Source organism: Hyperolius riggenbachi, chromosome 11 (assembly GCF_040937935.1).
Source record: "Hyperolius riggenbachi isolate aHypRig1 chromosome 11, aHypRig1.pri, whole genome shotgun sequence".
Taxonomy (NCBI): Eukaryota; Metazoa; Chordata; class Amphibia; order Anura; family Hyperoliidae; genus Hyperolius; species Hyperolius riggenbachi.
In genome coordinates this window covers 80355978-80378188 of record NC_090656.1, presented here as the reverse complement: position 1 = coordinate 80378188, position 22211 = coordinate 80355978, and the positions used below count along the sequence as shown (strand labels likewise).

Below are 22211 nucleotides of genomic sequence, written 5' to 3'. Positions count from 1 at the left end.
CTTCCTCACCAGAACTCTGGGACCCCTGAAGACCTGCTTGTCACCGTTTGTCAGAGCCTAGCGCAGGCGCAGTAGCGGCTTGGCTTTCCGATGGGTTCCGGTGAAAATAGCCAAGCCCAATCCGTCCACTCTACTGCGCAAGTGTGAGTTGTCTGTGCAGTAAAGTGGACCTGATCTGGCTCGGCTATTTCCGGGGGAAAGCTGCTACTGCACCTGTACGCAGTGGTGGCTGGGATTGTTTTTTGTTTACCTGTGTCTGGAGGTCCCAGTGGTGGAAGGAGTCTTCAAGGGATGACGAGGGAGGCCTCTTTAGGATCCAGAGCCCCCCCCCCCTCACACCCAAGGAGAGTATCCCCTAGGGGAGGTTTTTCTCCTCACAGGCAGCCCCAGGCCACCCATGAAGCCAGGTGACACCACTTCCTCAAGTGGCATCAGCGTCAGTGCGGCATCTCCCACCCCTTCCATAGGGTCCCCCTCCATGCAGAACAGCAGCAGCAAGGCATTTACGTGACGTCCAGCCGCCGGTGGGTCTCCCCTTTGATGTGCCTGTAGCTGCCGGGAGTTTTGATCTGCCTTCCGTAGCCGCTGCTCATTTACTTCCTGTGTCTGCTGCAGGAAGTATACGAGCGGCGGCTATGGAGGGCAGATCACAGGGAGACCCGGCAGCTGCAGGCACAAAGGGGAGACCTGCCAGCGGCTGCAGGCACATCAAAGGGGAGACCCGCCAGCGGCTGGACGTCATGTAAGTGCCTTGCCACTGCTGTTTTGCATGGAGAGGGGAGGAGAGCAATGGAGAGGGACCCTAGAAGAGGGAGGAAAGAAATCGGGCCCCCCTCCGGCGAACAGCTCCCCACCCACTTTCCTCTGCTATGGGAGCAATCATTCCGGGGGAAGGGGGGCGCACATCCTCAAGTTTGCCTCAGTTAGCAAAAAGTTTTACTTTAAGGTCAAAGGGATTACTTTAAGGTCAGTATTGAGGGTCTCATCTGCAGCATAGCAGTTTTTTTGTTGTTTTTTTTTTATTCATCTCCCATATGGATAAATGTTCAACTATTATACTTGGTATGCAATGGTTTCCTGCACTGAGAGCTGGTGCACACCGAGCGGCTTTTTCAGCATTTCTGCAGCCGCTTGCGGCTGCGGATACGCTTGGTCAATGTATCTCAATGGGGTGGTTCACACCAGAGCAGGAGGCGTTTTGCTGAAACGCATACTCCCGGGGTGAGGCATTTTTTGGATTGCAGATGCGTTTCTGCCTCAATGTTAAGTATACGAAAAACGCAAACCGCTCTGAAAAACGCCTGTTCAGAGCGGTTTTGCCGGCGTTTTTGTTACAGAAGCTGTTCAGTAACAGCTTTACTGTAACAATATATGAAATCTACTACACCAAAACCACTACACAAAACCGCAAAACGCTAGCTGAAACGCTACAGAAAAAGAAAAAGCGTTTCAAAATCTGCTAGCATTTTGCGGATCTGCTAGCGGTTTTTGGTGTGCACCAGCCCTTTAGATGTGTTTTTCTCAGCCACACAGAGTTTTATTACCTCTAGTTAGCCATTAGCATGAGTTACGCTGGTACACTGGAATAGCCATCTCTCCTGGTTCCACTGGAACACACTGATAGCAGACAACCCAGAAAATACAGCTGGGAGATCCAGAGGTGACATGGCCAGACAGAAAAGAGGAGATTTAATGCAGCTGAATGGCACTTTGTAACCCCAGCATTCAACATTTAATGCACAATGCAGTAACCCAGGAGCTGAACACCGCATCATGTCATCCCTGTAAGGCCGCCCAATGCAATAGATGCATGGCCAGTACCCATACAAAAGAACAGAGCTCAATAAGGCTTACACCAATATAGCCTGAGGACTGCTTCACACGGCCCAACGCAGATCGCTGCAGGATGCCGAGCGGTTAACATAGGTATCGAAGCACATTAGATAGGGCACTTCCGGCGCAGTGTACCGCAGCGTGGGGAGTGTGAACCCCCATAGATTAGCATTAGGCTGCGGTGGGGTCCGGTATATTTACCGCACCGCCTCAGTGTGAAAGGGTCCTGAAAGAGGAACTGTCGCGAAAATCTTAACATTTTAAAAAACTCATACAAATAAGAAGTACATTTCTCCCAGAGTAAAATGAGCCATAAATTACTTCTCTCCTAGGTTGCTGTCCCTTACAGTAGGTAGTTTTGGGCGAGTCCATCTCTCCATAAGGGATTCTCAGTATGGCCTTTATTCTTTATAAAGACATTCCCTGAAAAAGATTCAGGCTAGATTCACAGTGGGACGTTGCGTTTTGAAGCCACGTTAAAGTCGCACCGCAAGCTTACAACGTAAAAAGTGGCAACGCAGCGTTACAGTCGCATACAGCAGATACAGTAAAAAATACAGGCAATGAAAAGTATGCTTCCAAGTCATTACTGAGCATGTGCAAACAGTCCAACGCAGCTAATAACGTGTATAACGCACTGCATGCAGTACTTTTACTTAACGTGCAGCGTTAGACACCAACGCAACGTGTGCACTGTGAACAGGGCATTGATTTTTCATTGCAGTGAGTAATTCTGCGCTAAATGCTGTTTTAACGCGCAATTTTAACGTCCCACTGTGAACTTAGCCTTATACAATGATGCTGGCCAGCCTCCCTGCACACCATTTTGGCAGTTGGACTGAAGCAACTGCCATTCACTAAGTGCTTTTAAAAATAAAGAAAACCCTGAGAACCCCTCTATGAGAAGATGGGTTAGTCCAAAATCTGTCGGTAATGACAGATTTCTACTTCTTATTGTAAGCGACAGGAACATAGGAGAAAACTTATTTATGGCTCATACGTCTTATTTGTATCTTAAATTTTAAGATTTTTGTGACAGTTCCTCTTTAAGCTACACTAAATGTCCATAATCTCAAACTACGCACTTGAAACAAAAAGAAAAACCGAGAGCCCAATATAGTGCAGTAAGTCTAACAATTGTTGGCGAAATAATTAACAGATGTGGATATACTCACAAACACGGGTTACCACATAGGCAACCACTTGAACTGCAGGTGGGGAGTATTAGAACCTGACCCCACTCAGGTTTAAGAAGTCGCTCTCTGTAGATAGAAAGAAGGGGACAGTCCCCTCCACCCAAGGTGGACTATATACTGTGCAAATTTGGACAGAGGCGCCAGGCAGGTTAAAATGATCTAAAAACAACTAAAAAGGAGGAGTACAGGTGGACTTACCTCCTGAAATGATGGACAATCGAGATTGTTCAAATCGCAAATAATTTATTTTGGCACTCCGCAACGCGTTTCGCAGGTATAACCCGCTTCATCAGGCAAGGAGTGCAAGCTCAAAAAGGTCCAATAGTGGCAATGCGCCTCTGAGACAGAGGCGCATTGCCACTATTGGACCTTTTTGAGCTTGCACTCCTTGCCTGATGAAGCGGGTTATACCTGCGAAACGCGTTGCGGAGTGCCAAAATAAATTATTTGCGATTTGAACAATCTCGATTGTCCATCATTTCAGGAGGTAAGTCCACCTGTACTCCTCCTTTTTAGTTGTTTTTAGATCATTTTAACCTGCCTGGCGCCTCTGTCCAAATTTGCACATAATCTCAAACTAGTTGTTGCAATTGTTTCAGGTGATAATTAAGTGTATGTACAGGGGACTCAAATTTTGATAACCTCTTCTACATTGGTCCACTGAATTTAAAAATCTCAGATGCGATGTGATGGCTGCCTCTCCACTGCCCATGCCAAGCACTACCATATGTCAGGTCAGTATAACAGGAGCAGCGGCCGACCACCTTCAGCCTCCCACGTGAAGGCTGTTGGGGTCAAATCTTATAGTAGGAAAGTTATATTCAGAAAATCCTGGGAGGTCTGGTATATGAATTTAAGTTTTGGAAACCCAGGTACCAGTAAGAAAAGGAGACAAAAAGAGCAATAGGAATGCCAATAGTATAGTATTTCTGAGAACTGTAAAGAAATAACTTGTGTGGTTATGATGACTTGGTTGGGTCAACATGGGTCACACTACAAAAAAAAAAAGTAAAGGACCACTGGATGCAGTCACAGAAGTAACCGCTGGGATGTGGGAGGAGCCAAAGCAAGATGGGATGAGACACCCCAATTGTAATACAATACGTAGTGAGTGGAGGTAAGTAATGCTGGGTACACACTATGCGTTTTTTAAATTTTCAAATTCGTTTTTTTCTGCTCAATACTCTTATGTTTTATTATCAATTTCCATTCACTCCTTATGAGAAATAGAGCGGTAAAACGGTCAAAAGTAATATTGGACATGACCGATATTATCAATCGAACGAAAAAAACGTAACGTGTGTACCTAGCATAATAGGAACAGATTTACCGCGTAATAAAAAGGTAAATATTTTTCTTTTTAGACACCAATAAAAAGACAATGCATTTCACGGGACCTTTCTGATTCCTCAGGAAAATACAAGACAGTGACTGAGCTATGTCTCCGTTTTGGATTTGGCTTTCAGAAACAAAGATACATAGCTCAAAACACAAACAATCTCGAATTGACCTGATTAAGCGGACAGGTCTAATAAGACACGTCTTTTACTGGTATCGAACAAAAATCTTATCCTCTTATCACAAGGTAAGACTGGTCCTATAACTGACCTCCACTCACTACATATTGTCTCACAATTGGGGCACCTCTTTCTATCTTGCACAATATATTCAGAGCGTTGACAGCTCCGCTTTAACCTGTGCGTTGTACTCTGGATATAAAACAAACAGATACATCATCCAGGAATTCTCAGTTTTTGTAGTACATCTCCAGGCATGCTCAGAGAGGAAATGTTATGAATGGCTGAAATGTTACCAAATTCCACAAAGAAAACTTACCTGCTATGATGTCATCCATTTGCTCCAAGGCCGCCTCGAGCATGTGACTGGCCTCACACGCCATACTGGCCAATGCGTCCTTCCTGAAAGAAGAAAAAAAAAATGTATTTCTGCTCATTTTAAAATAAATATTGAATGAAATGTTAGGTAGCAGTATTAAACAGAATGTATAATGGTTGTGTAGTGCTAAAGATGCATTTTTTAAAAAATGAATATGAAATTGTAAAAAAGGATTTAAAAAAGGATCCCCCGGCCTCCACCAGACCCTCCTGTATGCCGGGAAACCTTGGAACTTCACGGCTGTGCTCCCGTATGTGAAGGGGTGTGGCCATACTGCGTCTGCGCAGTAACAGACCCACTCGGCTTTGGCAGAAAACGCCATGCCAGATCAGGTACATGCTACAACACAGATGCGAGCCATCAACAAGGGCTTGTCAACAGTGTTCTGGGGGTCCCAGCGCTGGGATAATATAAAGCAAAAAGGAAACCTGAATTAGGCCCTCTTTTCCAAAGGACTGTTGAACTGTGTGCTCAGCAAGCAGTTATCAGGGGTCAGTGAGCAGTTACCAGGCATCAGCAAGCAGTTACCAGACAGCAGTGAGCAGTTACCAGGCAGCAGTGAGCAGTTGTGAGAGTTTGAGAGGCATTTCACTGCCTATGAACTGTCCGTAGAAAAGAGGCCTTAGTTGCATCCTGATAAGTCTCCCCCTGCCGCAGCCCAGGTGGCTCCTGTTCTCATCCACACTCCCAGCTAGATACTATGTGGGCAGCAGACTTGGCCAATGACATGCAATTCATTCCAGAACGAGTTCAAATATAATTCAAATTGTATGCAGCTTGGAATGGGGTCAATCTAAATGAGCAGGGAGTGCATTACCTAATTCCAAAGTGCATATCATTTGCATTAAATTTGCCTGCAAGCTGGAATTATTAGCATCCTTTTGATCATCGCTAGGCGAGCTCCTCTAGGATGCCATTCTCTGGTCTCTACACATGTGCAATCTGAAGCATGGTAACGTGGTCAGGTAAAATAGGGCACTCTACACAAAATGAACATGCTCCCTATCCCACCAGTAGTGTTAATGGGCATGCTCCAGATGGCAGTATTAGGTGGGGTTTGTGCCACCCATCCTCCAAATAGTGGTATTGGTTGGGCTTTGTGCTCCACCCATTGCTCAGATAGCAATATTAGGTGGGCTTACCCCCTTCCCCCTATGCAGAGTAAGCACAATAGAGCATAATATCTCCCTTTCCATGTATGTATCAGGAATGGCTGGCACTCTGGCTGTAGCTGATGTGTCTATGCATCGGCCTACATTGCCTATATGTTTTACTAATAATAATAATATGTGTATAGCGCTTTTCTCCTGTCGGACTCAAAGCGCTCAAGAGCTGCAGCCACTGGGCCGTGCTCAAGAGGCCACCCTGCGGTGTTAGGGAGTCTTGCCTTGAACTCCTTACTGAATAGGAACTGACCTTAGCCAGGATTTGAACCCTGGTCTCCCATATCAAAGTTGGTGCCTTTAACCAGTACACTATCCAGCCACTGCTTTATGGCTGGAAGTGGATGGATAGTGTACTGGGCTTTGCCTCTGACACAGGAGACCAGGGTTCGAATCTCAGTTCTTCCTGTTCACCAGCAACTATTCAGTAGGAGACCTTGGGCAAGACTCTCAAACACTGCTGCTGCCTAGAGAGTCCATCCTAGTGGCTGCAGCCAGGAGAAAAGCACAATATAAATGTCATTTGTCTTGTCCTTATAGCAATTACAGCTGTGATTGGGGAGAAAAATAAATCCCCAACCTGACACTAGATCTAATTGTGGAGTCATCTCTTAATGTAAAACCTTTACCCTGAATCAGTATCACATTCCTGCAGTGACCTGACCCCGTAGCCTGATTATGTCACACTGTATGTCTCATTACTTGGCTGCAGCTGAGCAAGAGTGACATTTACATCCAGGTTACCCATACCGACTGTTATCGTTAAAGGGAACTTCCAGGCACTAAGTTATTTTTAAACCTGGGCCCCCTGGAGCTAGCGACACAGAAGATGTACCCTGTAAGGATCCCTGAGCCACAGATATCAGGTTATCTTCCATCCCTAGCACATCTCTGCAGGCTCTACATATCAAGAAGGGCAGCAGAAATGAATGTTAACCCACTTTATTACAAAATCTGTACAACAAATCACTTTACAGGTCATTTTGTCAGTGAAAGCCATCAAATACCTTCCAACTTCAGTCCACTATCATTTTTTTTTTTATGAAACTTAATGGAAATCTTGGCAACAGCATGCAGCTTGGCGTAAGGCTACGTTCACAGTTGACACAATGGCGCTCCACATTATGCTTGAATTGCGTCGGGTACAGTGAAGCATACAATGAAAAGTATGCTTCACTCTTACTGTTAACGTGCGAGTTTAGCAGTAACACACTGCCTTACAATGCTGCAACCAGATATACCGCAATGCTCCCACCGCAATATGAACGATGCAGACAACACACCACTGTGAACATGACCTAAAAGATATCCAGATACCTCCTCTCTCTTCTTGTCTCATAAGTCTGCACAAAGTAGGGAATAAACCTTGTTGCATTCCTTTTCTCCAGGGTTTCCCAACTCTGTCCTCAAGTACCACTAACAGTGCAGGTAGTTAATCGACACTACTGAGAGACTAATTACCTCACCTCTTTGGCCCCTCTTCTCCATGACCTGGCAGCACATTACAAGAGTTCGCACGTCGCCAGGTCACGGAGAAGAGGTGCCAGCAAGAATGGAGGCATCTCTATTATGGGGGGACCAGGGCAGTTTGTCAGCCGGCTTTGGGTCAACAGGGGAATCTAATGCTGGCCTCCCAGGTCTACCTGAATGTGCAGAGTGTTGGCAGCAGAGCGCATTTACCTGCCCACCGGAGCACCCCTCGTGTCCGGTCTTCATTCCCACTGGCCGCCTGTTATACCCTGACCCTGCGGCATGTACATAGTCATTTAAATTACATGCCACCAGGTCATGGGAACAGGAGGAAGCATCCTGGCAGACAGGTGGGTGTGTTCCACCACTAACATTCTGTAGGGGGCAATGCGTGGACAATTTCAGATGGGGGGTCCATAGATCGGCATGCAACTCTACCACCCCACACCCCCCTTTTGATAGAGATCTTTCCATCCAGACTGAAAAACTATCAAAATTATGACTGGGTGACCATGTTGGGGCTTTAGTCTCTGCTGGGAAAAAATCGGTAAATGTATGGGCTCCTTTTGTCATAAAAACTCTGCTTTGATCAATTAGGGTTTCAGCCAGGAAAGGTCATTCATCTGCTCCCTCGTTTGGTCCACTTCCTACTAGGGATGAGCAATGATATGCATATTATGTACATTTTTATGCAAATATACGCAGCTTGAAAATGGACCAATAAAGTCCCACCCAGGTTTAAATTGATTGGTTCATTTTCAAGCTGCGTAGATTTGCAACAAAATGTATGTACTGTATATTTGCATAAACTCAGGGAAACTTGCTTATCCTGAATCGTCCCTACTTCCTACCTGCATGTGTTTACATACAATCAGCATAAGATTTGCACCAATTCAGAATTGTAAGAAACACATTGACCAAGCCTATGGGTACCGGAATTCTTTCAGTCCTGGATCTAAGAGTATGCCGCTCAGGTGCTATTACACCACTAGCCAGACTCTCGCTCCAGGTGAGATTCAGAAACCAGTGTAAAATGTCAGCATGACAGGCAGCCAATTGTCACTTTCCATAGTTAAAGCAAATGAAGAGGTCACGCTCCATACTTCTATCACTTTCGTTTTTCTTGAACATGTATAATGCTATCTAACAGCGCTTAAGATGTGGGTAGATTAATTAACAGTCTTGCCTAAGGTAGCCCCCGTCCTGTCTGGCTAGGAAAACCATCACACAGCAGTTTATCCTGCAGTAGTGCTGCTCCATTGAAGCCAATGAACCCTAAACGTGGCCTATAGATGTTCCCTCCTGGCTCAGCATTCGGCTGCGCAGAGCAGAGCTTGAAGCAAGTCAAGCTTGGGTGCTTTGCAAGCACTCATCTACCCAAAGCCTTTCACAGAGCGGAGCAAATGTGTATAATCTAATAAGAGCTCGCATTTGTGCCAGTAATATAAAAAAAGTGTTTACAGCAATATTATAAAACAGAAAATGTATGGAATTTCAGTAAATTTCATAGTCTTGCCGATGTTTACAACTTCCTATTATATATGTTTAGAAGCACGCTTCTGGCGTTCTCTGTGTCACACAGATACCAAACATGTGGGTATTGGGTATTTTAAGGCAGAGCACACTGTTGCTTGCTTTCGGAAGGTGGTAGGGACATGCTGAGTGGACCCACCACACACAAATAATTTTTAATAATTGTCTGCTAATTTCGAAATAGCTAGCGTCGGCAGAAAATGGATTAATTTAGTAACATTTCTGAATGACTTATTCTTTCATATCAAGGTGAATTAAAGTCATTTTCTCCAACTCTCATCAGGCTAGAGCAGAAATGTGGTGCTTAATGACTTATGATGCATCCCTGTATCCTGCTTCTTATCTGAAGTCTTCTGAAGTAAATCTGTGAGCTACGTGATCTGGCTCTCTGTTTTAGGGTTTAATGTGGCTTTCCCTAGCGGACCAGGACTTGTGAGGTGAGTTTGTTCATTCCCCAGAGCAGGGCTGTGGAATGAAAGAACATGGTTTTCTAAAAGCAGGCTAAGGAATTTAAAGGGATACTCCAGATCATATTTTGGGTGCATTTTTATGCGCTTGCCACAATGGCGCTCATGAAATCGTGACATGGACCAATTATAATAACCTGTCAGTTTGATTGTTCCAAGTCCAAACCGTATTAATTACGGTAACATGAAATTTGCATCTCATTGACTATCTCTGGTTATAAATCATTCAGCCAGGTAAATGCATCACTGATTACTATGGATTACTGTGTCTCACTTTCTTCAGCCTGCTTTGTAATATAAAAAAAAACCATTAATTCAGTTGTGTTGTAGAGTAAGGCTGCGTCCACACTAGGTCCGGAAACGTATCCGTGGCTGCGTTTTTCAAACCTGATGAAAAACGGAGTCCCGGATACTAATGTTTAAAATAGCAGCCAGCCTCACCCAAGTAAAAAACGGATCCGTCTGCGTTTGCGGGGACCCGTTTTCAAAACCTGAACGGAAGGTCCGGACCTGCTGCATTTTTACGCAACGGATCAGGACCACGGATACACGCAGGGGTAGTGAAAAGCAATGAGAAAATGCAACTCCAGCTCCACAGGCAAAAAACTGATGTGAAAACGGATAGCCTAAGCTTTATGATTGGCCCAAAAAAATCCTCCCACTCCTTCCTAATGATAGAGACGTTTTCTGTCAGGAAAAAACTGAACGGAAACTGATGCAAAACTGATGCACCTTCATCAGTTTGCAGTACGGATTTACTTCCCCTAATCTTCCCCTGATCCGGACTGCAGTTAATGCTGCAGGTCAGCTCACTGCCTATACAATTCTATGGGGCTGTTCACATCTCTGTTATTCTAACTCGGTGCATGCAGGCTTTGTATTAATGTCTATGTCCAGTCTCCATTGCAGTTCAGGGCCGGTTTCGGTGGGGAAAATCTCGCTATTCAGCATGATTTGCGCTTGTGATTCCCATTCAATGGAACAAGAATAACAGCGCAATCACCTCAAAGATGCTGCATGCACTGTTTACGGCTTGCGCTAAGTGTGAACCAGCCCTCTGACACATTTAAACGCACTATAACGAGTGTTTTGCAACTGACCACTGTGGAACCAGCCTTAGACCTGGAACCCACTAGAAAGTGCAAAACGCTATCGAAATCGCTAGTCATTTGTGATAGCGTTTTGCAAACGATTTTGGGAGCGATTTCCCTGCTCCTATACAATTCATTCAAATGGAAACGCTCCCAAAATACTGCATGTCCTGTGATTGCGATTTCCTTAATGGTGGAATCTGTCCCATCCATTTGCATTGGCAGAGCGTTTAGGAAAACCAGCAGCGATTGAAAGCGCTCTCTAAATGTGGGTTCCAGCCCTTAGGTCAGGGATACACTTAGTAGAATCGCATGGGTTTTCCCCATAGGACATAGTGGAAAACTCATACAATTCTGCTAAGTGGGTCTCTGGCCTTAAGGTGGCCACGCACCATACAATTTTTTAAACACCTTTTGAATTCAAGAATTGCCATCAATTTTTCTGACTGATTGTAACATCTAAAAAAGCTGACCAATGTACCACACACAACACACACACACACACACACACACACACACACACACGCACGCACGCACACACGTTCAATGTTTCGCCAATCATGCATAAAATAAAGAGAAAACTCAGAAAAAAAATTGCACGGATCTGCACATCAAGTAATTGACACTCTACCCTACACCATTTAATTTTCATAAAAACTGACCAGAAAAATCCAACACTTCCAATCTTCTTTTAATCGAATAAAAACAAGAAATTCGATCAGATTTCTTGAACAAATGGAAAAAATAAATAAATAAATAATCTTTCAATTGTTGCAGGACAACCAACCGTATTTGTCGAATTGGTGTAAAATTGGATCTTTTAATTGTATGGGGTGTTTAGGCTTTCCAAATGGATTTCAGTGGTCAGGGCCGGCGTTAGAGTTTACAATGCCCTGTGCAAATTCTTAAGCCTTGAACATGCTAGATCAGAGGTGCCCACACTTTTTCGGCTCGTGAGCTACTTTTAAAAATTAGCAAGTCAAAGTGATCTACCTATGGCCTGACATATCATTGCTATGCTGATGACACCCAGCTATATTTGTCATGCAAACCTGACGTCACAGACCCTACTCCACAAATAAACGCATGCTTAGCTGAGCTTCAGGAGTGGAGGAATAATAATTGGCTAAAACTTAATGCTGACAAAACTGAGGTTCTTGTTATCGAGGGCCAGGGCTCAACAGCAAAGCAGCCCAAGTCTCAACCAACACCGCTAAGGATAGGGAGCTAAGACCTGAACAACTCAGACTGTGTGCGCAGCCTGGGAGTACTGATTGATGGGAAATTAAGCTTCAGGAATCAAATCTCAGCTGTTGTGAAACATTCCTTCTTTCACCTAAGGAATATTGCAAGGATTAAAAACCTAATTCCTTCAGAGGATCTTCCAACCCTAGTTCATGCCTTCATCACATCAAGGTTAGACTACTGCAACGTCCTCTACACAGGCCTGCATAAGAAAGACTTACGCCGCCTGCAATTAGTACAGAATGCCGCCGCAAGGCTGTTAACAAGCCAACCCTGCCATTGCCACATAACACCAACCCTGAGCTCACTCCACTGGCTACCGATAAAATGGAGAATTCTGTTTAAGATTGGCTTGCTGACATTCAAATCCTTGCACAATCTGGGCCCTGGATACCTGAAGGACTTGTTGCAACTACATCACACCCCCCACAATCTTAGATCAAAAGGACGCAACACCATGGTCACCCCCAGAGTCCACCTCAAAACCTTTGGAGACAGAGCCTTTTGTCATGCTGCCCCTACACTTTGGAACTCCCTGCCACACCCATTCAGGACAGCTCCATCCCTGGAAGCATTTAAGTCTAAACTGAAAACCTACCTCTTCAGTCTGGCATTCATGAACATCTGACTATCTCCTCTGTAACACAACCCAGTCTGCAACCCTGTATTAATCTGAGACACAGCTATGCGCTTTGAGTCCTATGGGAGAAAAGCGCTTTACAAGTGTTATTGTATTATGCACAATGTTAGGAACACACGTGTATATACAGAATGGAAAATGTAGTGGGGTCGGGATCTACCATGAAGGCCTTTGCGATCTACCGGTAGATCGCCTAATGGGCACCCTTGTGCTAGATGGTGCTCGGCCAAGGAGGCCCTTTGACTATATTCATGGAGTCCTTAGCAGCCATACAGGTCACACGGATAAAAGGCTGGGCCCCAAATGTGGCTGCAAGCTGTATTTGTGTGGCATTAACTTACAAAGCAGGGTTTTTAAAAGGACATACGACGCAAGAGGGATAAGGAGGCTGCCATAACACAGCTGCCTGAGGTCCTGCTGATCTTCCAGGTATTAATATTATCTGAATCACACACACCTGACACAAACAAAAACAAAAAAAGTAAATCCCCACTACACCATTCAACTTTCATAAAAATCAATTGGAAAAATCCACCTCTCCTGATCGACATAGCAAAAAAAAGGAGAGATCTGATTGCTTGGATTTTATGAGATCGATTGACACAGAAAAATAAATTTTCTTGTATTGTGTGTTACCACCTTCAGTTTCCCTCAGCAAATAATTTGTGCTAGACTGCGGTGGGGACATTTGATCGCGAGCCTCACCGACGGACAGTGACTCAGATTGTACAGTGCGCTCTGTGACATCCAGAGGGAAATGTGTCAGCACTGTATAAATGCATAATGACAGTGAGTTATACACGTGAACACATTTTCTTTAATGTGACCCTGAAGTAAACATGGGTAATATAAACTGAACATGTACATAATCAGACGTTACTGTCAGTAAAAACTGCATGACAAAAGATTTTATTGTTCTAAAGCTACACCCAGGCGAATAATCTCTTACTACTGTCACAAAACAGTGTGACACGATTTCGTTTGATTCCTCATTGATCCCCTTATGATTCCTTACACCTAACCCTTACATCTACCTTGCCAATATAAACTACTATATTTTACAGACTATAAGACACTTCTGAACGTAACATGCAGGTTTAGAAAACAAAAACCAGGGGGATCTTGTGGATTATGCTCCCTTTGTATCTCATGTCCCCTTGTACCTCGTGTCCTCCTCTGCCCCCCTTGTGTCCTCCTCTGTCCCCCTTTGCGTCCCCTGTGTCTTACATTTGTCCCCGTGTCCTCCTCTGCATGGGCACAGTACAGGGAGTCCCCGACATTGCGTCGGGTTGGAGGTACGTATTGGCAGGCGTTCACAAGTCAGGAACTCCCTGCATTTGGACTATAAGACGCAGTGACTTTTTCCCCCACTTTTGGGGGAGAAAAAGAATCTTATAGTCCCAAAAATATAGTACTTCCTTAAAACTAACCCTAACACCTACCTCGCCAATTTAAACGGCTTCCTTACACTTGACCCTTACATCTACCTCGCCAATATAAATTGCTTCCTTATACCAAACTCCAACGTCTACCTCACAAATATAAAATGTTTCATTCCAACTATATAACTAACTCTAACACTTAGCTTGCCAATGTAAACGGCTTCCTTACACCTAACCCTTGCAACTCCCTCACCAATATACACTGCCCGACACCTAACCCTATCCTCCCCCAAAGTCCTATCTAGCCCCCCCCCCCGCCCCCCCTGTAACCTGTCATGCCTAATCCTAACCCCCGGAAAAACGAACCCTATGACAACAACCCTCCTAAAATGACACCTAACCTGTAACTCTAACCAATGTGCACCTTCATCATCACCTCTGGCACTAACATCTCTACAAGGTGTAGGTTTTGGGTTCGGACACTTGTTATTATGAAGCTGAGCACCAGATGTTGTCTACAATGTAAAAACAGGGAGCAATTTCTTGTTCTCTTACATTCCGTAACTAGAAAGAAAGAAAGGATGGATTAGAAAAAGTTACTGGTCTAGTTTTTGGCCTCTTACTTTCTCCTTCCTTTGTTCTGGGTTGAGATGTTAAGCATAAAGAGTGAAGTTATACGGTGAGCTCATTTGCTTTGATATCTCCATATGACAGCTGAGCAGTGTGTGGGCTATAAGAATAATCCCAATGAATCCCAGCAAATAACTGGAAAATAGCTCTGCTAATAACTCCCACCTACAATGAATACCAGGCAGTACTGACAGGCCTACACTATGCAAGGCTGCCTGAGTGACAGCTGTTGGTCTCAGCTGTGTTTTGACTCCACAAAAGGCAGCTGCTTTTCTGAAGAGATTGGCCCCTTGTGGGTTACAGTAGGTAAATAGGAGATATGAAAGGATAAGTAGGATTTTACGGACCACTTATCCTGCTGTAAGTGGGCTGCGTCTCCATAGAAACAACAGAACAAAAATACCTGCTTTTTCTAAACAAAATCAGAGGTCTTTTCTTTACAGATATTAACAAGCCAAGTCTTCCAACCAGCAGAGGGGGTCATAAATGTAGACAGTGCCTTTCTACTATATTGAATAGAAAGGAGACCAGCCCGTACTGAGTTTGTAATCTACCCCCTCTGCTGGTGGTAAGATTCAACCCATTTTATTTTTCAGATAGGACTTTAGGCAACAGTAGGCATGACGAGAAAAATCACGAGGATTGGGGAGCATGTCCATTATTATTTCTACTATGGTGTCCCAAAATGAGCTTGAAAATTACAATACCATGATCTCAACATAGCTCAAAAAACATCTTCGTATGTAGTTTTAGAACTTACTCCACCCACAAGAATATTTGATTCATGAAAGCTCAAAGTACCTACACCAGAAACAATGGATAAGTACATTAAGGAGATCATAAAGAAGTGGACCTGGTAATGCACATTGGGTAGAAGGAAAGCTTAAAGACCTCTAAACTGGTTTGCCATATGTACTGCACATCCTCCAATTGGCATTATTCACTCCCAACAGAAGTTCCAAATTTTCCTCCCGAAACCTCCCACAGGATTGAGTTTGATCCTGACAGGTGACACTAATTGAAGATTTGTACGCATCTGAGGTCTGCTAAGGATCTAGCAAGCCTTCAGCTGCGCCTTGTTGCTGAAGGATCAGGAGAGCTGGATTGCATTGGCCAAGCGCATAGTTCCCCTACTCACCCCCTCTGCTGGAAGCAGTTCCATTGTGCGCCACGACGTCAGTCATCCTTCCCTCTCCTTAGCAGCAATGTGGGAGGCAATCTTTGTGCATGTACGCTGCTTTATGCTAATAATTTCTGCTGGACCTGTTCCTCAGTAATTGATTTTTGGAGACAAATTGTAGCCTTTCTGCATGACAAAATTTGCTGTCCCTTTTCTCCAAAAACACAAATTTTCTTTCTTGCCATTTTTGGAGACTATAAGAGGAGTTCCATAGTTCTGGTAAGGGCTTTAATCTATGTAGCCCTGAGATGACTTGCTCCTGACGCTCACCCCCCTAGAGGCTAGTGACAGGTCTGTTGCTATGTAGGGAGGAGCGACAATGCGTAGCACATGACAGAGTGGCTTCTGGTGGGCAGTGTGAGGAGGAAAACAATGCTCTCTGGGGTTGGCCAACCACCAGATCATTAGGCGACGTTGGGACATTCCTGAACTCTAGATTCTCATCTGACAGTCATCCAGCAATGTGTACATAGCTTAACCTCCCTGGCGGTAATCCCGAGCCAAGCTCGGGCTAGTGCTGGAGGCTCAATGAAAGTGAATGGGGGGCAGCAGGAGCTTATACTCCCATTCCGGGCAATCCAGACGTCGGTAGCCATTCTTCTTCCTGTCCTCGGAGGCTCTGAATCACTCTGGTGAGATCGCCATCATTGATCTCACCAAAGTGTTACAGCGCCACCCATTTGATATTTGGGGCAATAACTGCTCAAAGTGCTACCTGGGGGAATAATCACTGCTGCATTCCATATTTGGGGGGTAATGACTGACGCCTCATCTACATATCCACCCTACTGATCATAGATCTGAGTTGTAAAGAATTTTATGCAGCGTTGCTTGAGAAGTTTTGAAAAGGGTTCTCCAGGCAAGAAAAAAATGAAAGCTTGAGAAAAACTGTCCCTTATTTGTGGCTCCATCATTATAGTAGCCCCTTCCCCATTAGTGTTTATCCGCCCCCTCATTGGTGCCTCCCTCATTATGGGGCCCCTCATGGGTGCCTACCTCATTATGGGGCCCCTCATGGGTGCCTACCTCATTATGGGACCCCTCATGGGTGCCTACCTCATTATGGGACCCCTCATGGGTGCCTCCATTATGGGACCCCTCATGGGTGCCTCCCTCATTATGGGACCCCTCCCTCAATATAGGGCCCATCATGGGTGCCTACATTATAGGGCACCTCATTGGTGCCTCCATTATAGGGCCCCTTATTGGTTCCTCCCTCAGTATAGGACACCTTATTGGTGCCTCCATTATAGGGCCCCTCACTGGTGCCTCCCTCATTATAGGGCCCCTCACTGGTGCCTTCCTCATTATAGGGCTCCCCAATGGTGCCTGCCTCATTAGTGCCCACTGTTAGTAATGCTTCTCTCTCTAAGCACAGATCATGAAACCAACATTTAATACACAATATAAATATTGTAAAAATGAAAAGGAAATACTAAATAAAAAAGTAAATATATACTACAGTAAAAAACTAAGATATCAAAAGCATGTGAAAAATCTCTTTGTGAATGTGGTTTGCAGCCCCTATACAGAATGTCGGTGTGGCATGCTTTCAGAATAAATAGGACGATGATGTGGCCACCAGTTTCATACAAGACTGCCATAATTATGTTATAAAGTTCAAATAATCTCAGCCACAAATGATTATCGGAGCCCTCTGGCTCCCTTGCTCCCTCTCTGCATCTGATATATCCTTAAGTGAACCTGTCTGCTGCAAGCAGATGCATTGTCTTAATTGAAGGAGAAACATGAACTGCCAAGCTATTCATACAATACGTTATATGTGGGGGCAGTTTAGTTATTGGCTGTCCGTGTGACTTTGCTTTATGTACACAGTCCATGTGGAACTGAACTCTGAATGCACGTTTCCCATTTACTCAGCAAACATTTTAATCTATGAATACTAAACTTACTCCTGCCTCTTGACCCTATTTTGTAACAACACCTCCCTGCCCTATACAGTATGTGCAGTACAGGTTCCAAATTCTCATATTACATTTTTAGGGCTTGTATACTCAGTCATTTTCCTTTTTTTTTTAAGCGCTACCGCTTTTTAAAAATCGCTTTAAATGCGCTTGATCAATGTTGCTCTTTACGAGTGTTCTCACATGAGCGATGAGCTTGCTTTCCGAGCGCAAATGCGGTTCCTGCTCCAATTCCTCAGCAAGTACTAATTTGAATTTGGGTGGCAAATGTGTAAATTAAGCACTACTCAGAGGAGACGCTATGGCTGCAAAATGTACAACTCGAAACAAAATCATATAACCATAGTATATAAAAGAAGGAGGGGACACCGAGAGCCCAGTATAGTGTAGTATGTACTGGTATAAGGTTATAAAATGTGGAGTATTAAATTATACTCACAAACCAGGGTTAACTCCAAGGCAACCACTGTAAATGCAGGTGGGGAGAGTATACCTGTCCCCACTCAGGATTAAGAAGTTACTCTCTGCAGATCAGAAGATAAAAAGGGGTAAAAAAAATTTTAATGCTCAGGAGGAAGTGATGGACTTAACTCCTTGAAGCAGGCATATAGACTGTCAGATTCAAAAAGACAAATTTATTGACATACTCTGAATACAATGTTGCAACACGTTTCACAGGTGTAATCCTGCTTCATCAGGCAATGGAAAGTGGGGAATATATAACAGAATAGGGTCTGAGTCACACCAAGCGCCTCTGTGCCTATAGTAACCAGTGTGTTACGCAGGAAGTAGAGTGCGTCTAAGCAGCTATGCAAATGGAGATCAGTGGCAAGTGAGCGGCAATTGGAACGAGCAGGAAGGAGAGTTCCTCTTACCAGGCTTCCCTGCACTAGCTCTGCATAGAGGGGGGGGGCATGGAGGGGAGCCCTGGGGAGAGGAGGGGTGGTAGAAGTCGGGCTCCCCTCCACGCGGCTGAAACTCAGTGTGGCCGCGGCTCCCCCCTCCACCATCTCCCTTATCAGTCTAGCTGCACCTATACCGAAGGCACCTACCTAGCTCATCTATATCTAGCTACCTATACCGAAGGTACCTATACCTAGCTACTTATACTGGCTGCACCTATACCTAGCTAACCTATACTGGCTGCACCGATACCTAGCTAACCTATACTGGCTGCACCAATACCTAGCTAACCTATACTGGCTGCACCTATACCTAGCTAACCTATACTGGCTGCACCTATACCTAGCTAACCTATAGTGGCTGCACCTATACCTGGCTAACCTATACTGGCTGCACCTATACCTAGCTAACCTATACTGGCTGCACCTATACCTAGCTTACCTATACTGGCTGCACCTATACCTAGCTTACCTATACTGGCTGCACCTATACCTAGCTTACCTATACTGGCTGCACCTATACCTAGCTTACCTATACTGGCTGCACCTATACCTAGCTTACCTATACTGGCTGCACCTATACCTAGCTACCCTATACTGGCTGCACCTATACCTAGCTTACCTATACTGGCTGCACCTATACCTAGCTTACCTATACTGGCTGCACCTATACCTAGCTTACCTATACTTGGAGCACCTATAGCTTGCTATCAACTGTATACTGGGGGACCTACAGCTGGCTACCTACACTGGGGAGTGCAACGCCTGGCTACCTATACTGGGTGTACCCATACCTGACTACCTATACTGGGGGTGTAATATGGGTTCGTGAGTCCACAGGCCACGTGGGGGGGGGGGGGGCAATTTTTACACCCTCGCCCTGGGTGCAATTTAGCCTAGAAACTGCCCTAGTTTGAATTTTAAAACTGCATCTTTTGATTCAAATTTTATTTTGTGGTATGCATGGTGAGGGGCGCAGTAAGAGGTGTGACAGGGGCATGTCTTAAAGTTTCCCCTCTTTCCTATCTCAAAAAGTTGTGAGGAATGCTAATATTACAGCAGTTCTACTAATACAGTGTATATTAGGTATGGGAATGTGAAGTGAAAATAAACTTATGATATAATGAATAATACCTAAGATGTAACTGAAAATAAAAAATAGACTTTTTTGCTACCAATGTTCTATTATCCGTACTACCCAAAATTCATCATTCGCTTTTTTCCACTTCAGTGTCAATTTAACGTGTAAAAATCAATTCCACATATACCAGCCCCCCCTTCCTTGTAGAGTTCTCCATGGCCAATAACTGCTGTCTTATTTGCATAGGCTGTTTCATTTACAGTTCTCCTCTTCCATAGCAGCAGCCTTCCTTTTATGAGCAATGCTCTGCCCTGCTGACACACAAACACACCATGTACCCTAGGCTGCATCCCTTGTGGCCATTTCAGAAATATGGTCATTAATATTACGACCCTTTTCTTTAAAGTCACGTACCATTTCTTATCTGTCACAATATTTTGTATACTCTGCAGTGTTCTCCCCAGAATTTTTTTCCAGCCGGGTGGTATGAAAAAGTAGCCGGGTGGGGCGCGACAGAAGAATGCTGGTTTGGCACAACTCCGCTTACAACATAGGAGGGAGGTGATCTGATGAAAGCCGGGTGCTCACCAAAATTAGCTGGGTGGAGTACCCGGCTAAAAAAGCCTGGGGAGTACACTGCTCTGTAATATTTTGGAAGTAAACACTGCAAAAGTATACAGTCTTGGGGGCAGCACCGAGTGGCCTAGTAGTGTGCAAAGGTTATACCTGGCTTTGCATCAAAATGTGACTTGCAGTGTTTTAATCCAAGAGACAAATATTGGAAACACCTTCCACAGCTTAATCCTGGCTTTCATCAGAGGAATGCCTCCAGCTAATGAGGGAATAAACAATATACACTATACCTCGCATGGGGGAGAAGGAATAATGAATCACTGTCTGAAAAATGGGTGTATCAGGCAACATCTATTCACTGACAGGACACAGTGTCAGCCCAGCGTCTCTTCTTGCCATACCAGTTCTGTCACTTTATAACTACACAGATTCAGAACACTCCTAATGACTGTGTATGTTACACACACTAACACTACAGACACCTTCACTAAGGCCTCATATTCACTACACAAAGCAGGTGGCCTTGTCTGCACATCAACACACAGTATTGCCATTGTAGTGCTGATCCCATTGACTGCCAATGAATGGGACAGCACTGCAGTCCAAAATGCATGCAGCAGTGCATTATTATTGGACAGCATATACGTGGGAACATCAGACAGTGCAATCCAAGCAATGACTTTTCCCTGGCTGCCATGCTGATCTTCTGCTTCAAACAAACAAGTCTTCTCACCTCACTGGCTGTATGCCTGTTTAATCGGTGAGGCTCAAACACTGATGGAAGCCTTACAACCATCTGTTTTGATAATTATTGAATCGGATGCAAATCGGTGCTGCCACAAGCATTCCCATTAAACAATTCGACAAATTCCGGCCCAGAAGTCGGTCAAATGTTTATGTTTCAACTGGACATGCTGGGCTTACGTGGTTGATCGGGTACATGGTGGTAATGGCGCACAATATCGGGACAAGTGACCATCGTGACAGAACCCAGACATTGTCTTGTCCCCAAAGATGTTAACGTGCAACACCAGACATTGTCTTGTCCCCAAAAATGTTAACGTGCAACACCCCGCCCCCCCCCCCCCGCATTAAAATACTTTACCCGCCGCAGTGCCCATCCAACTTCCTCCCCACCTAGCTACTGGCATTTAGAAAGTGGGTCGCATGTGTGATGTCACATACGTGCCCCACATGCTGTATGCCGGTAGCCACGTGGTCCAGAAATGCAGAAGATGGATGGGCACTGCAGCGGGTGACAGCGGACAGGTAAAGTATTTAAATGCATGGGGGTCATATTTACATTAGGGAGACAGCGACAAAAGGTGGCGAATGTGGCATCGCAAGTCTGATTCCCAAGATATTTCATGCTGAAATCAATTGGGAATTGGCCTGTGTTGTATGAGCAGCCAATAGTTTTCTCTCTCTGATCAGATTAGATGAGAGAGTCACAGTGTCAGGCCTGGTGCACACCAAAAACCGCTAGCAGATCCGCAAAATGCTAGCAGATTTTGAAACGCTTTTTCTTATTTTTCTATGGCGTTTTGCTAGCGTTTTGCGGATTGCTGCAGCGGATTTCAGTATAGTACATTTCATATATTGTTACAGTAAAGCTGTTACTGAACAGCTTTTGTAACAAAAACGCCGGCAAAACCGCTCTGAACAGGCGTTTTTCAGAGCGGTTTGCGTTTTTCCTATACTTAACATTGAGGCAGAAATGCATCCGAAATCCAAAAAATGCCTCACCCCGGCATTTTTCGTTTCTGCATAACGCCTCCCGCTCTGGTGTGCACCACCCCATTGAGATACATTAACCAAGCGGATCCGCAGCCGCAAGCGGCTGCAGAAACGCTGAAAAAGCCGCTCGGTGTGCACCAGCCCTTAAAGTGGGAGGTGGAAAAGTTGAGGAAATCCACCTGCTGGCCAAGCAGCAGTAACCCTGTGTTATCACTCCCAATAGAAACCAGTAGCAAGTCTTCACTGTGATCAGCAACACATGATTAC

General features: G+C 44.8%; 1 protein-coding gene and 1 long non-coding RNA gene across 9 annotated transcripts in view; one reads left to right on the top strand and one right to left on the bottom strand.

Annotated features, from left to right (window-relative positions):
- LOC137537629 (uncharacterized) overlaps positions 1-22211 on the top strand; it is a 64554-nt gene that overhangs the window by 534 nt on the left and 41809 nt on the right. Inside the window, exon 2 of the long non-coding RNA XR_011024634.1 lies at positions 9375-9528. This is a non-coding gene — a long non-coding RNA (uncharacterized lncRNA). The remainder of the gene's footprint in view (positions 1-9374; positions 9529-22211) is intronic.
- Positions 1-22211, bottom strand: part of PPFIBP2 (PPFIA binding protein 2) — a 308186-nt gene that overhangs the window by 258947 nt on the left and 27028 nt on the right. For all 8 annotated transcript variants that reach the window (XM_068259523.1, XM_068259524.1, XM_068259526.1 and 5 more), the window contains exon 2: positions 4866-4948. In XM_068259523.1, coding sequence (XP_068115624.1) covers positions 4866-4929 — 64 coding nt within the window. In that variant the 5' untranslated portion in view covers positions 4930-4948. The remainder of the gene's footprint in view (positions 1-4865; positions 4949-22211) is intronic.